The sequence below is a fragment of the Aotus nancymaae genome, unplaced genomic scaffold (assembly GCF_030222135.1).
Source record: "Aotus nancymaae isolate 86718 unplaced genomic scaffold, 86718_ANA_hifiasm-v0.15.2.pri h1tg000028l, whole genome shotgun sequence".
NCBI lineage: Eukaryota > Metazoa > Chordata > Mammalia > Primates > Aotidae > Aotus > Aotus nancymaae.
The window spans coordinates 8,510,259-8,525,245 of NW_026988441.1; the positions used below are offsets into that span (position 1 = coordinate 8,510,259).

At 54.2% G+C, this 14,987-nt stretch overlaps 1 protein-coding gene across 1 annotated transcript; it reads right to left on the bottom strand.

Moving 5' to 3' along the window:
* Positions 1 to 567: 567 nt before the first annotated feature.
* On the bottom strand, positions 568 to 10,134 carry CALM3 (calmodulin 3). The gene is made up of 6 exons (XM_012446609.3): positions 10,027 to 10,134; positions 5,600 to 5,630; positions 3,040 to 3,183; positions 2,772 to 2,878; positions 2,378 to 2,513; positions 568 to 2,234 (listed from the first exon to the last, which is right to left on the bottom strand). The coding sequence occupies exons 1-6, from the start codon at positions 10,027 to 10,029 to the stop codon at positions 2,206 to 2,208; spliced, it is 450 nt and encodes a 149-aa protein (XP_012302032.1). The 5' UTR covers positions 10,030 to 10,134; the 3' UTR covers positions 568 to 2,205.
* Positions 10,135 to 14,987: the final 4,853 nt, after the last annotated feature.

A 14,987-nucleotide genomic window follows, 5' to 3' on the forward strand; every position in this document is an offset into this window, starting at 1 on the left:
CCACCCCTCTCCCCAAGTACCGAGAGGCTCAGCCACTGCAGGGCCCGCCCCTGCCTTCCTCTCTTTGTCCAGCTGGGCCCCATGCTGCTCGGGGCTGTCACCCAGCCTTGCTGGATTTCCTTTGGTTCCTCAGTGTCTGGGATCCTCTTGCCTCAGGTCTTCCATACAGGCCATCCCCTCCAACTGGAATGCCCTTCCTTCCCCTGCCCAGCTGGGGGACAGCCCATCTTTCAGGTCTTAGCTCAGTCCTGCTACTTGACTGGGCTGACCCCTTCTCTGTGGGCTCCTGTGGCACGATGGGCCTGTCTCGGATGGAGCCTTCTCAGTCCTCTCCTTTCAGTCCATTTGCGTGACTATCTCTAGGGCAGGATCCTGCCCTTGACAACCTTGTGGTCTAGTTGGGATCAGAACTGTGATTCTGAGGCGCCCACTGGGCTGCACTGACTGGACACAACTTTAGGGCCAGCTTGGAGGAGAGGCTCTTCCACTTCTGAGCCAAAGGAGTCTGTGCAGGGGTGGGGGGAGGGGGGCAGGCCCAGAAACTGAGACAGGATGGGAGGAGCCAAGTCAGGTAGTCACTGTATTTTATTGGAAAACATTGATATATATTTTTCTTCACAGCTTGAACTGAACACAATATTGCCCGGTTTAAAAAAAACAAAACCAAACATTCCAAAAATGTCCACAGCCTCACGCCTACCTGCCCTTACCCTCAGCTCTTGGCTGGGTCTCCCACTATGCCCTGTCCCTCCCTCCCTCTGAGGCTGGGTGCCAGAGGGTGGATGAGAAGAGATTCTCAAAGCTGGGCAGGTCCCAGGAAAAGCCACTTGATCGACCTGGGCAGTGAGGGGAAGGTGGGGGGCGGGGTTAGGTGGTGGGGGGAGCCAGATGAAATGAACAGAAAAAGGAAAAAAACCCAGACGACTGAACTGCCCACATTGACTTACTTGTCCCAGAGGCGAAAGTCAGAAGCAAGGGCACGGATCATGCTCTCCGCTGCGGAGTATGGGGGCAGGCAGGTGGGCGAGGGGAGAGGCAGGGGAGAGGCAGGGGAGAGAAGGGCACAGAGCACAGATGTGAGGAAGCGGCACCAAGTCACCACGGAGAAGTGGGAGGTGCTGGCGGACCAGGAAGCAGAGGCTGCCGTCGCTGCTGTCCCCTGGGCAGCTGGCCGACGAGACTGTTTTATTGCAGGTGCGTTCTCTTGAGAGTGTGGTGGGGCCCATCTCCATCTTCTGTCTCCCCACCCTTTAGCTAGCCCGGCATGGTTTTGGACAAAATGAAAGTTTTAAGGGCCATAGAGGGGAAAGAAAAAAAAAGAGAACCAGCACATTACAAAGCGACCATCCCCACACCCATTCCTAGGATGGGCCCTCAGGGTGGTGGGTGCTAGTGAGGAGGGAGCGGCATGGGATGTTAGCACCAGGTATTTACAGAACAGCTCGCGAGCGCTTCAGGAACGCGGGCAAGTCCAATTTGCAGAGTGGCCAAATGAGCAGTCCCCACCCAGCCAAACCTCAGAAAGCCAATTGGATGGTTTCAAAACAGCAGCCAGCGGGATGTGAGTGTTGCCCACTGTCAGTCCCCTTCTGTGAGTCGGCCCCCTTGACCCCCTCCTGGGCCACATCCAGTCAATGCCACAATTCCTCAACGTCTCCTCAGTCCTTCTGGAATGCCTCTCTTGGCACCCCTGCCCCAACAGGCTGCTGGGATCTGCACACACAGTCACAGGGCTGGTTGCATGCAACAGCAAAGGGCATGCTCTTCTGCCTGGGGGAGGGCCTCTTGTCCCTCCCAGCAGGTCCCGGGACAGGGCTGGCAGCCACCCCAGCACCCAAAATAAGATGACAAACAGGAGGAAACAAACCAAAATGGAGGAGAGCCACCCGGGCTGGTGGAGGGCAGAGGCTCCCCAAGGGGAACTGGGGAGGGCTTCATCTTATGAATGCATCAGGCTTTGGAAGACATGGATGGAAGAGGCAAGGGCAAAAGGAAGAGATGAGAGGGCATGGAGGGAGACTCAGGGAAGAAGGAGAAAGAGCAATCATGCAGCTTGGGACAAATCTTTTGTTGCTTTATCAGATTCTCAGTCAATCAGTTGGTGTTTGCTAGAACCGGGGTACGCAGGGGAGTGTTGAAGAGAGAGTGCGCGCGCGAGAAGAGAGAGATCAAGAGAATGGGCATCACCAGCTGCCCGGGGGACCTTCACTTTGCAGTCATCATCTGTACAAACTCTGTGGAGTGAAGGAGAGAGAGAGGAGGTCAGGTGGGCAGGCTGAGTGGCAACTGGCCCTCCCCAGCACGAGGGATCTGGGGGCTTGTTCCTGAAGCTTCAGTTCTCTTCTTGTCCTGGAGATCAAGCCTGGTCTTGACTCACCTTCATAATTGACCTGGCCGTCTCCATCGATGTCAGCCTCTCTGATCATCTCATCCACCTCCTCATCGGTCAGCTTCTCCCCCAGGTTCGTCATTACATGACGAAGCTCTGCAGCGCTGATGTAGCCATTCCCATCCTGGGGGTTGGGGGATAAAGGCTTTCACTAGGCACTTCTCCCAGCAGGGAGAGAGGCAGTGAGAGGGGCGGCTGTCATCACCATCCCTCAGCAGTGAGCACAGTGAGGGAGGCTGCATGAGGTGGCAGAGCAGGTTGGCAGTGAGGCTGGCACCGGGACCTGGGCCTCCTGGAAGTGGTAGCTCCATGGCTCCAGTTCCATCTGCCTACCTGAAGGCTGGCGTCAGTCTCAGAACCGTCCCTGGAGAGGGCTGCTTACCTTGTCAAAGACACGGAACGCCTCTCGGATCTCCTCCTCACTGTCTGTGTCCTTCATTTTTCTGGCCATCATGGTCAGGAACTCTGGGAAGTCAATGGTCCCATTCCCTGGAAGGTGGGGAAAGGATAGGGGAATGCCCTTGGCCTGGGCCCTGGAAGATGACCCTGGGCCCTGACAGATACAGGTTCATCCATAACCCTGAGGGAGGCTCCCTGCAGTCACTTGGGGTGACCAGGAGCAGGGCTGCCCAGCACTCTGTGGGGCTCACCATCTGCGTCCACCTCATTGATCATGTCCTGCAGCTCTGCTTCAGTGGGGTTCTGCCCCAGGGATCTCATCACGGTCCCCAGCTCCTTGGTGGTGATAGTGCCATCTCCATCCTTGTCAAAGAGGGAGAAGGCCTCCTTGAACTCTGGGGGAAGAAGGGGAAGAAGTCAGAGGTCACAAGGCCCACAGGAGAATCCTTACCTCTGGATGCTGGACTCCTTCCTTGGTGGAAAGCCAAGGGCATCAGTCCCACCTAAAGAAACTGAGACAGACTTCAAGTCCCACCCAACCAGCTCTCTCTCCTCAGTGCTCAGGGCAGAGCCCTTCCAACCTTCATTCAACAGTTATTGAACATCTACACCGTGGCAGGTAAAGCTTTTTCTCTCACCAGCCAGTGAAGACGGTAGGGACAAATGGGCTGAAAGCTGTCCTTAGATTATTCTACATTTCTCTTTGGTCTCTGGCTTTGGCTTCTCCCTTAAATGATGAAAGGGACCAAAGTCACGGAGTGAATGAGCTGAAAGGACTCTTCATCTGAGTGTGTTAGCCAGGGTCGGTTGGCTGGGATGAGGAGGGGGAGGCTGCAGAATGCCCCTGGCTGGCCTGAAGAGGAAATGCAGGCATCCACTCCCTTTTGACTGGTACTGCCAGCCTTCTTCCCTGCCGTGGGTGCTACCGGCTTCCAGAGGAGCTGAGCCACTGTGGTAAGCGTGGGGGTGGTCGGCAGCAGAACATGGCTGACGGACGGTGCGTGGGGTGGGTGGGGGGATGGAAGGCGAGGGGACGGCTGCCAAGCCAGGAGGATGAGGAGCTAGCAGTGCTGAGTGGGAAGGGCACAGCTGGGGCCACATCAGGAGCTGAGAGAGAAGCACATGGCTCTTGCCCTCCCACCGGGCCCATTTTGGCACCTGGTGCTCCCCTACCCCCAAGCCCTCAAAGAACAGATGCCTAGCAGCCTATTCCCAGAGGGTGTGGGCTGGGGTGAGGCAGTGGGCAGTTTGCTAATGGGGACAGGGTGAAAAGCAGACTGTTTATGTTTATGCACAAGGCCAGAGAGTTGGGAGCTGGGTGGCAGGTGCATTGGGAGGGACATGCACAGCTGGGCAGCTGTGGCCCTGAGCCTCTGGGCCCTAAGGATATGGCAAGAGTCTCTGGGGAGGCTGGCGCCTCTCTGGGCTGAGGCCTTGTCGTTCTTGGGGAGGGCAGGGAGTGGGTCATGTAGGCACCCTGAGCTCATGATGGGCACCCTGAGCTCATGATCACTAAACCAGGCCATCCTCTGGCTTTTCTCAGGGGTCTCCATAGCCACCTGGGGACAAAATTTTGAAGCTGCAAAGCTGACTCTGTGTTGGGGGTTGGGAGGAGAAAGGAGAGAAGGCAAGTCCATTCCTGCCTCCTCCCACTGAAGCTGGGCCTTCAGTACTTGTCACATAGCCAGCTGAACCTGACAGCAAAGCTGGGGACTGAGTAGCTGGTGGGGAGCAGAGGCCCATTCTCTGGATTGCTCCTCTGCTCTACTGTGTGCTGGCCCCAGGCTATGGAAATAAACCAAGAGCTGCTCTCTGTCTCAGGCAGCTCAGTTTGCGGGGGGTGGGCACTGATACATGATTACATAATAGTTCCTGTAGCTGACCCTTCTGGGGTTTTGGAAAGGCTAGAAAAATGAATTAGATGGGATCCAGGGATTTCTTCTAGCTTGCTGAGAGAGAGATGATCGTTTATTTGTTTAGCCTATGTTCTAGGCACTCTAGGCTATAGCAGGGACCAACAAAATCAAGTCCCAAACTCATGGAACTCACATCTAGTGACAGGAGATACAACAGGTGAAGGCATAAGAAAACAATTTCTGACAGCAGAAGTGGGAGTGACCCACTTCCCTGCTTTGTCAAGGGAAGGTCCCAGCTCCGAGCTACAGATCTCAAGAAAGGTTCTCACCCAGAAAATAAAGAAAATAAAGTGATGTGAAGGAGAGTAAAGGAATGCTGTGTACTTGAGATGGGGGTCAGGGAAGGCTTCTCCAAGGGGACATCTGAGCTCAGGGATGAGAAGGATCTGCCCATGCAAAGTGCTGGGGAGGCATTTCCACCAGCAGAACAGGCAGGCGCCGGCACATGCGAAAGGAAGTGCAAAGCGCAGGCAAGTGCAGAGGTGGGAGTGACGAGCCAGCTCCTGGGCGGCTCCTAAAGTGGGACAGGAGCTCCGCAGGCCCACAGGGAGGCAGGGAGCTCACCTTCTAAGCCAATGTAGCTGAAGCTGGGAGAGAGAGCTGGGTTCGTCCTGTAGCCACCAATATCAAGCCCCTAGATGACCCAGGCCCAGGAGAGGAAGACAGCCTTTGGTATTTGGTAAAGGCCTGTCTCAGGGCCATGGGGCTTGGTGTCATCAGGGCACTGGTGTGCTCTTACACACATTTATCAGCATTCTAGGCACAAGGCATAGTGTTAGGTGACACAAGGGATACACAGGTTCACCTATCAGATGTCACTCCTCAGTGGCCAAGATTTGGCTGGGGATGTGGAGGCTTTCCTGAGCTAAGATGAGGGGGACAGGGTAACACTCACCTGCGATCTGCTCCTCAGTCAGCTGGTCAGCCTGGAAAAGCAGGAAGTGGAAAGTCAGTCACCAGACTGGACAGCAAGGATGCATTTTCCTCACTTAGCCCAGGCCCCAGGCCCCGGTGAGGCCAGTTCCACATGGCATTACTGCCCAGCCAGGGAGGAACACGCCAGAGTCAGGGTCTGAGGCAGAGCCAGGGCATGATGATAAAGTCTGGTGATTCAGAAAGCTGGGCTCCAGGGTGGGCTGGACACTCAGGCCTGCTGGATGCAGGGCCCAGTGAAGCTTCCCAGACCCATGGGCTTCCAATCTCAACTCAGCATGTGGGAGCCACAGGGGCAGGTGAAATGCCCGCCCCAGCCCCAAACCAGCAGCACTGGCGTGGCACAGGTTTACATCTCACCAGTGGGAGCCCCAGAGGCTGAGTGAAGGGAGCGGCTGCCCTGGAGGCCTCATCAAGAAGCTCTAGAAGGCTCCAAACTGAAGCAGGCCAGTCCTTGGGTAGGGTAGAGGGATGATGTCTGGGGCTATCTCTGCTAGTTTCTGTGTCACCTATTTGGAGGCGCTTGGCTCAGGCAGTTGACCCAAGTGGCAAAAATTCTCCTAACTGGCAGTCCCGAGCTGCTTGAGCACCTGGAAGAACTCTGGTCAGGCTGGAGGTAGCTGCTCCACCCCCCCGTGCACAGTGGGGGCACAGGACATCATTCGGTTCTGTTTCTTTTGGGCAGGAGGGACACACATCAGGGAGAGGACTGCAGCAGGCAGCAGCAGCAGATGACTGAAGTCGGCTTGCACTGCAGTTTTTAACCCTTTCCGGCTTGGCCACTCTGGGGACTGGCCAGTCGGTGGCAGGCAGCCCTTGCTGCATGCGGGGTTTGGGGGTTGGGAGGAGATGCAGGGACTGGCTTCTCCTGCACTGGTGTGCTGGGCATCAGCCAGGCATAGCGATCCTATGGGGCAGGAGCTAGACCGGGGGGGTGGGGGAGGATGAATCCCAACATTTAGCTTTAACAGCCAAAAGACAAATTTTCCCTGGTTTTTGTTGATGCTGTGAAAAAGGCACCACCATCCCGGGACCACGGTGCGTCTGTTCCTCTTCCTTTCCCAGTCAGGGAAAGGGGCTCCAAGACTACAGCAGGTTCTAGTCTTGAGTCTGAGAGCCTCAGAAACGGAAGCAAACTATTATGTGAATTTGCAGTATTCTACGGAGAGGTTCCAGAGGTTAAGAACAAACCACCGCTGACTCCCCCACCCCCACCTCTGTCCCAAATATTAACAATCACTGATCTAAAAAAGTTAGAAAAATACTCCAAAAACAAAAACTAAAAGTAACAGGAACTTGAGGCCAAGCCCCAAATGGGCAGAAAGGGAGGGGTAATCAAAATGATGATCGCAGAGGGGAGAGAGCTGAGAGAGGGGGAAGGAGGAAGGTAGAGAAGGAAAACAGCACACATGCACATTCTGGGAAAGTCCTAAAGGGGAGGTGAGGAGGCCAAATGAAGATTCTTCTGCATTGCCTTTAAAAAAGATAGCGTGGTTGGGCTCTCAAACGCCAACCTGGCAGCCCCAGGCCCATGAGCCTCTTGCTCCACCCGCCCCCCAACCTCCCATCAGGGGCAAAGAAGCCTGGGGCCATCCCTTAGGTCCTGACACCTGAGGAAGAGGCTTGGGGAAAGTGAGAAGGGAGGATGGGCTTCTGGTTACTGAGGAAAGGCAATGCCCGGGGAGGGGCAGGGGAAGAACAGAGAGGAAGGCAGCAGTGTGGGGAGGCGGCTGCCATCCCATCTGCTTTTCATTCTTTCCCCTGGCCTAGAATGGAAAAATCGAGCCCGGTCAGGGCCTTCCCACTCCACTGCTCCGCCCTGCAAGAAGTCCAGCTTTCCTGACCTTTGGAAAGCACTGTAAGGGGCTGGGGGTGGGGGCAAGGAGGCTGTGACAGGCTGCAGACTGCCCTGAGCGTCTCTGAAGGCCAGCGTTTGCCAGTCCTCACCAAAAAGCTGGAAGCTGCAGATGAGGCACTGCCATGTTCAGTTCTGTCACTGGGTTGCTGCAAATAGGCGTGGCTCTGCATGGAGGGCCTGTCAGATAGTCTCCCTCCCATATAGGAGACCCACTTCCCTGCTTGGTCAAGGAAAGGTCCCAGCTCCGAGCTACAGATCTCAAGCAAGGATGCTGCCCAGAAAACCAATCGCCTAAGAAGAGATCATTGATCCTTGCCCAAGGTTTCTTCCCTTTCCAGACCTGAAGACTACGCTTTCAACAAAAACTGTTTCCAAAATAACTCAGACGGTCTCCTGCTTCCTTATCCCTCATCTTAGGCTCCAGCAAGGGGCTGACAAGAAAAAAAAAGCATGAGATGGGGGAGGGAAGAGGGTATGATTTCTCTGCCTTGCCCCAGCCCCCAGCCAATGCCAGAGAGCAGTGTTAGATGAGATCAGAAACCAAGGCCAGGGCCCCTCACCGGGGCCAAGGAGGAGCCACCGAGCTCAGGCCAAAGTCCAAGGCCAGTTAACAGTGACTTGTCCTACCTCTACCTTGCTGATTAGAAACGGAAAGAGAAACTAGTCCTGGCCAAAGCTCTGGTCCTATTCTGGGGATAGTCAGCCCGCTAGCGCTTCAGGGCCCCTTTAGCCAGGTTCTGCTGGGGGAAAATGGGGTAGCGGCAAGAGGAGCCATCAGGTCTGTGTCAGCAAGTATGAGATCTGATACACGGCAGCGGCTGCCTGTTCTCCCCAGCCTTGCCAGGGAGGATGGCTGTGCACGGTTGGTTCCCAGGCTCAGCCTGGGGGGGCTGTGGGTGTTGTGGGTGGCAGGGAGTAGGAAAGAACTAGTCTGCTGGTTTTCTCTCAAAGCCCTAGCTGTGAATTAACAGACACACTCAGCGAGGGTCCTGAATGGAACAAGTGGCCCTTGGGCCGATCAAGGGGTCCCCTCAGAGGCAATCTCTGATCAAGCTCTGCAGCCCCCACCCCGAGGGCACAGGAATAGGCATCTGATTGTCACTGACGCCACACTGTACTGCACTGTCATTTGGCACAAGTGAGGAGGTGCAGCATGGTGTGTGGGGCTGGGGATCATGAGAAAACCGGAGCTCCTGTTGGGAAAAGGCAGCGCTCTCGGCCTGAAACGGACAGCGAGGGGGTGAGGCTTCTAGGCTTGAAAAAGCTGGCTTATTTGACGCACCCCAAACTTTGATCTCCCATCCCTATTTCATGAGGCTTCAGTGCGCAATAGGGGCCTGAACAGCTCCGCCCACCTGCTCCCACTGCCCAGTGCCTTCCACCCAGCCGCGTTCTTCCTGGGGAAGGGGGAAAGTTTCCTCCGGTCCCTGCAGCCCACTCCCAATCCACACTGAGCCGTCTTTGTCCTGGCCTGTCCCTGGAGACTGGCAGGGTGTTTCCCACACCCACCCCCAAACCTAGGCCCACCCTCGCTGCCATTCATTTTCTCCTTCCACTTCACCTCCCAACCACTCAAGCCCAAGTCCCCCCCTCACCCCCTCACCTTGGAAACCCATCTTCTCTTGGACCCAAACACAACACTCCTAGCCCATTAAAAAAATCCTGTCTTTTCAGTGCAACAGTCTTAACCCACGAGTAACCTCGGAACCTTTCCTAGCTACCTGCAAATTTACCCCAAGGGTCCCTGTCCCCCGACCACTGGCAAGCCCCGCTCTCACTATCCCTTTTCACCACCTTCACGACCCCGATCCTTTTCCGTCCCGGAAGCCTTCAAGAGCATCTTCTAATCTCTGCTGCCACCCACCCCAGGGTCTTCCTCCCATAAACTTGCACCTCACCCTCCTCCTCCTCTGCAGTGCTGGGCTTTGGAGACCACCCTCCCCCACCCTCGGGAGTCTCATCTGTAGAAGTGACCGCCCATTCCTGACCCTCTCCTTTGCCGCCCAGGGGCCGCCCCTCCCCGCCCAGGCCCAGCTACTCTCCGCCACCCCATCCAGGAGCAGCCCAGCCGCCCTTCGTCCCCGGTTCCCCACATCCTCTCAGGACCAAACGCCTCCATCGGGGCCTAAAGAGGTGCCCTCCCCAGTCCATCTTTATTATTCCGTCCCCTGGGGTCCAAACACCTCATTCTGAGACCTATCGCCCCATCCAGGGTCCAAAATCGTTTTGAGGAGTTCCCTTTGAGGGTTCTGATCCTCCATTCGGGGTTCAAATATCCCCTTTGGGGGCTCAGACACCCATGTGGGGACTTAAATATCCCATTTGGTGCTAAAGTCGCTTCTGGAAACCTTTGGGGATCCAGACGTCCCGCTCTGGGTTCAACGGCCCCGACAACGGGGCTAGAAAGGGGTGCCGAGGCTCTCGCCGGCCCGGCCGCCCCCAGCTCTGGGCTCCGTCGCCCCTTCAGGGGTCCTGCTGCGCCAAGCCCGCCTCAGAGCTCGCAGCCTCGGCGGCCCCCCAGCCTCACTCACCATGGCGAGGCCCGGGGTGTCCGGAGCACGGGGATCAAGGTTCCTCCGGCGGCGGCAGCAGCTGCAGCAGTTCCAGCTCCGCCGCGCGTCCGCGCCTCCACACTCACTGCCCGCAACGCGCGCCGCCGCCGCCGCTGCCGCCGCCCGCCCCAACGATCCCTCAACGGCCGCCGCGCGCGCCCCGCCTCGCTCGGCCCGCCCCGCCCCGCCCCGCCTGGCCCGCGTGCCGCCGCACTGCGGCTCCCACGGATCCCTCCGCGCCCCGCTCCGCACGGGCGGGCCCGCGGATTTCTCGTCCCCACCCCACACAGGGCCGGGATTTGCCGCCGGGCGCGCGCGCGCGCGCTCCCGCCGCCGGACTACTTTTCCTCGCCGCGTGCCCCGCCTCCCGGTCCCACTTCACTTTCCTCCCCGGCGGAGGGGCACTGCTCGGCGATGCGTAATGCTTCTCTCTGTGAGCCGCGTCGCTATTGGGACCATCCCATGGCGGAAATGAGAGCGCGGCGCCCATTGGTCTGGCCTTCCCTGCAATGCGTCAAACTGGGGTGAGCCAGTGCGAGGTGGTGGTGGGGAAGTCTGGACTCTGTGGCCGCGTGGGGCTTTGAGGGGTAACGAGGCGAAGGGAGAAACGGCGTGGCGGGTAGAGAAGCAAATACATCGCTTCTGTTGCCGGGGAGTGGTAAAAAGGTTGGCGACAGGTGCAGAAAGCCTTTCTCGGCTCTCCCCTTTAACCGCTGGAAGATGGTTTAATCCAAATGCTGGGTGTTTTGAAGCCCCGCCCCTGACTGGGCCCTTCGAGGTGGCGAGGTCTCCAAGGTGTCACCTAACGCTCAGAGGTTCCGCCCTCCCCGGTCTAGTCTCGGCGTCCTAAGACACACTTAACTGGTGGGCGGGACCCCTGGCCCCGCTTCATTCTTAATCCGTTCATGGTGTGTGAAATTAGGACGGTTCCAGGACAGCTTCTGGGAAAAGGGTATTCATTCATTCATGCTATAAGCATTAAATGGACGCCTGCTGTATGCAGGGACCTGAGCTTGACTGGGCTGGAGAGACCATACTCCCCAACCATTCTCTTGACATCTAGACGGACGACCTCTTTCCTTATTCTACTCTTCCAGCCATAGGAGGAGAAAGAGTTGATGTGACGGTTAACTGAAACTTTGTTTACTGGAACTCAGAGAATGATCACCCTCGCCCCCTCCCCTGTTTAGGATAGGAGCTGACTGTCTCCTGCGTGCCCCCTCCTCACCATGGTGATGAGTGAGAGATGGGCAAACGAATCAGGCTGGACCAATCATCATGCTTCACCTGGAATGTAGACTGAACCAATGAGAGTCCTTTCCTGGGTTTTTGGATCTGCAGCCTAGGCACAAGAAGCCTTTTCCTTTTGGGTAGGTCCTTCCCATAGGTTCTGACTATGGTCATTTTCTCACTCTGCCACCTATCTTGAGGAAGAAAGTGTCTAGAGAAGAAGAGAAAAATAAAACTGACACAGGGAAGAGGTAAAGAAGATGGGAGTGAGATGCCAGGCGCGGTGACTCATGCCTGTAATCCTAACACTTTGGGAGGCTGAGGTGGGATTGTTTGAGGTCGGGAATTTGAGACCAGCCTGGCCAACATGGCAAAACCCAGTCTCTACTAAAAATACAAAAATTAGGACAGGGCGCAGTGGCTCATGCCTGTAACTTTGGGAGGCCGAGGTGGGTGGATCACCGTAGGTCAGGAGTTCGAAATCAGTCTGGCCAACATGGTGAAACCCCATCTCTACTAAAAATACAAAAATTAGCTGTATGTGGTGGCGTGCATCTGTAGTCTCAGTTACTGGGGAGGCTGAGCCTGGAGGATTGCTTGAACCCGGGAGGTGGAAGTTGCAGTGAGCCAAGGGCACTCCACTGCACTCCAGCCTGGGCAACAGAGGGAGAATCCATTCCAAAAATAAAAATAAACAAAAATCTATTAAAGACTTAAATCTAAGACCTGAGGCCGGGCACAATGGCTCACGTCTGCAACCCCAGCACTTTGGGAGGTCGAGGCAGGCAGATTACGAGGTCAGGAGTTAGAGACGAGCCTGGCCAACATGGTAAAACCCTCTGTACTAAAAATACAAAAAAGCAGCCAGGCGTAGTGGCGGATATCTGTAACAATCTCAGCTACTCGGGAAGCTGAGGCAGGAGAATTGCTTGAGCCCGGGAGGCGGAGGTTGCAGTGAGTCGAAACCGCGCCATTGCACTCCAGTCTGGCGACAGAGCAAGACTCCATCTCAAAAAAAAAAAAAAAATCTAAGACCTGAAACTACGAGATTACCAGGAGAAATCACTGGGGAATTGCTCCAGGACATTAGTCTGGGCAAATATTTTTTTGTGTAAGACTTCAAAAGCACAGACAGCAAAGTGAAAATAGACAAATGGGATTACATCAAGCCAAAAGCTCCTGCAAAGTGAAGGGAACAATAAACAAAGTGAAGAGGCAATCCACAGAATGGAAGAAAATATTTGCAAACTATCCATCTGATAGGGGATTAATAACCAGAATATATAAGGAGCTTAAACAACTCGAAAAAAAAATCTGATTAAAGAAAATAAATCTGATAAAAAAGTGTATGTGGGCCAGGCACAGTGGATCACACCTGTAATCCGAGCACTTTGGGAGGCCGAGGCGGGTGGATCAGTTGAGGTCAGGAGTTCGAGACTAGCCTGGCCAACATGGTGCAACCTCGTCTCTACTAAAACTATAAAAATTAGCCAAACATGGTGGTGCATGCCTGTAATCCTAGTTACTCAGGAGGCTGAGGCAGGAGAATCACTTGAACCCAGGAGGCAGAGGTTGTAGTGAGCCGAGATCGTGCCACCCAACTCCAGCATCAAAAAAAAAAAAAACTGGGTGTGCTTGTTAATATTGAGTGTCAACTTGACTAGATTGAAGGATGTAAAGTCTTGTTCCTGAGTGTGTCTGTGAGGGTGTTGCCAAAGGAGATTAACATTTGAGTCAGTGGACTGGGAGAGGCCAACCCACCCTCATTCTGGATGGGCACCATCTAATCAGCTGCCAGCATGGCTAGAATAAAGCAGGAACAAGAAAATGGAATGAGCAGACTCGCTAAGTCTTTCAGCCTTCATCTTTCTTCCGTGCTGGATGCTTCCTGCCCTTGAACAGTAGACTCCAAGTTCTTTAGCTTTTGGACTCTTGGACTTACACCAGTGATTTGCCAGGGGCTCTCGGGCCTTTGGCCATAGACTGAAGGCTGCACTGTCAGCTTCCATACTTCTTTGTTTTTTTGAGACGGAGTCTTGTTCTGTCACCCAGGCTGGAGTGCAGTGGCACGATCTTGGCTCATTGCAACCTCCACCTCCTGGTTCAAGCAATTCTGCCTCAGCCTCCCGAGTAGCTGGGACTACAGGCACGTGTCACCATGCCTGGCTAATTTTTGTATTTTTAGTAGAGATGGGGTTGCACCATATTGGCCAGGCTGGTCTCAAACTCCTGACCTTGTGATCCACCCGCCTTGGCCTCCCAAAGTGCTGGAATTATAGGTGTCAGCCACCATGCCCAGCCTTTTTTTTTTTTTTTTTTTTTTTTTGAGATGAAGTTTTGCTCTGTCATCCAGGCCGGAGTGCAGTGCGCACCATCTTGGCTCACTGCAACCTCTGCCTCCCGGGTTCAAGGGATTCTCCTGCCTCAGCCTCCCGAGTAGGTGGGATTACAGTCATGTGCCACCACGCTTGGGTAATTTTTGTATTTTTAGTAGAAGCAGGGTTTCACCATGTTGGCCAGGCTGGTCTAGAACTCCTGACCTCAGGTGATCCCCTGTCTTGGCCTCCCAAAGTACTGGGATTAGGCGTGAGCCACTGCACCCAGCCAGCTTCCCTACTTTTGAGGTTTTGGGACTCGGACTGGCTTCCTTCCTCCTCAGCTTGCAGATGGCCTATTGTAGGACTTCACCTTGTGATCATGTGACTCAATACTCCTTAATACACTACCCTTCATATATACATCTATCCTATTAGTTCTGTCCCTCTAGAGAACTCTGACTAATAGAGTGGGCAAAGGATCGCGATAGACATTTCTTAAAAGAAGACATTCAAATGGCTAAGGGGTATATACAAAAATGCTCAACATCACTAATTGTCAGAGAAATGCAAATCAAAACCACAATGAGCTATCACCTCACCCCAGTTAAAACGGTTTTTATAAAAAAGTAGATGCGGGTGAAGACGTAGAGAAAGGGGAACCCTTGAACACTGTTGGTGGGAATGTAAATTCCTACAGCCACTCTGGAGAACAGTATGGAGGTTCCTCAAAAAATTATAAATAGAACTCCCATATGATCCAGCAATCCCATGCTATGTATATACCCAAAAGGAAGGAAGTCAGTGTATCCAAGAATTCAACAAAAATCTATTAAAGACTCAAATCTAAGATCTGAAACTATGAAACTACCAGAGGAAAACACTGGGGAAATGCTCTCTCTTTGCACTCACGTGTTTACTGCAGCACTATTCACACTAACCAAGATATGGAGTCAGTCTAAGTGCCCATCAATGAGCGAATGGATAAAGAAAATGTGGCATGTGGCTGGACGCGGTAGCTCATGCCTGTAATCTCAGCACTTTGGGAGGCCAAGACAGGTGGATCACTTGAGGTCAGTTTAAGTGAAACCCCATCTCTACTAAAAATACAAAAATTAGCCAGGCATGGTGACTCCTGCCTGCAATTCCAGCTACTTGGGAGGCTGAGGCACAAGAATTACTTGAGCAGAGGTTACAGTGAGCTGAGATCGCACCACTGCACTCCAGCTTGGGTGACAGAGTGAGACTCCATCTCAAAAGAAAAAAAATAATGTGCTACATATGCAACAATAGAATATTATTCAGCCATAAAAAAGAATTAAATTCTGACATTTGCAGCATCATGTTAAGCAAATAAGCCAAGCATAGAAAGACAAATACTGTATGGTCTTATTC

What these genes read in the sequence shown, in the direction of transcription:
- CALM3 (XM_012446609.3), bottom strand. An exon ending in GACTGAGGAGCAGATCGCAG is followed by an intron (nt 3,184 to 5,599) that starts GTGAGTGTTACC and finishes TTCTTCCCCCAG; the next exon opens with AGTTCAAGGAGGCCTTCTCC. An exon ending in CGTTCCGTGTCTTTGACAAG is followed by an intron (nt 2,514 to 2,771) that starts GTAAGCAGCCCT and finishes CCCAACCCCCAG; the next exon opens with GATGGGAATGGCTACATCAG.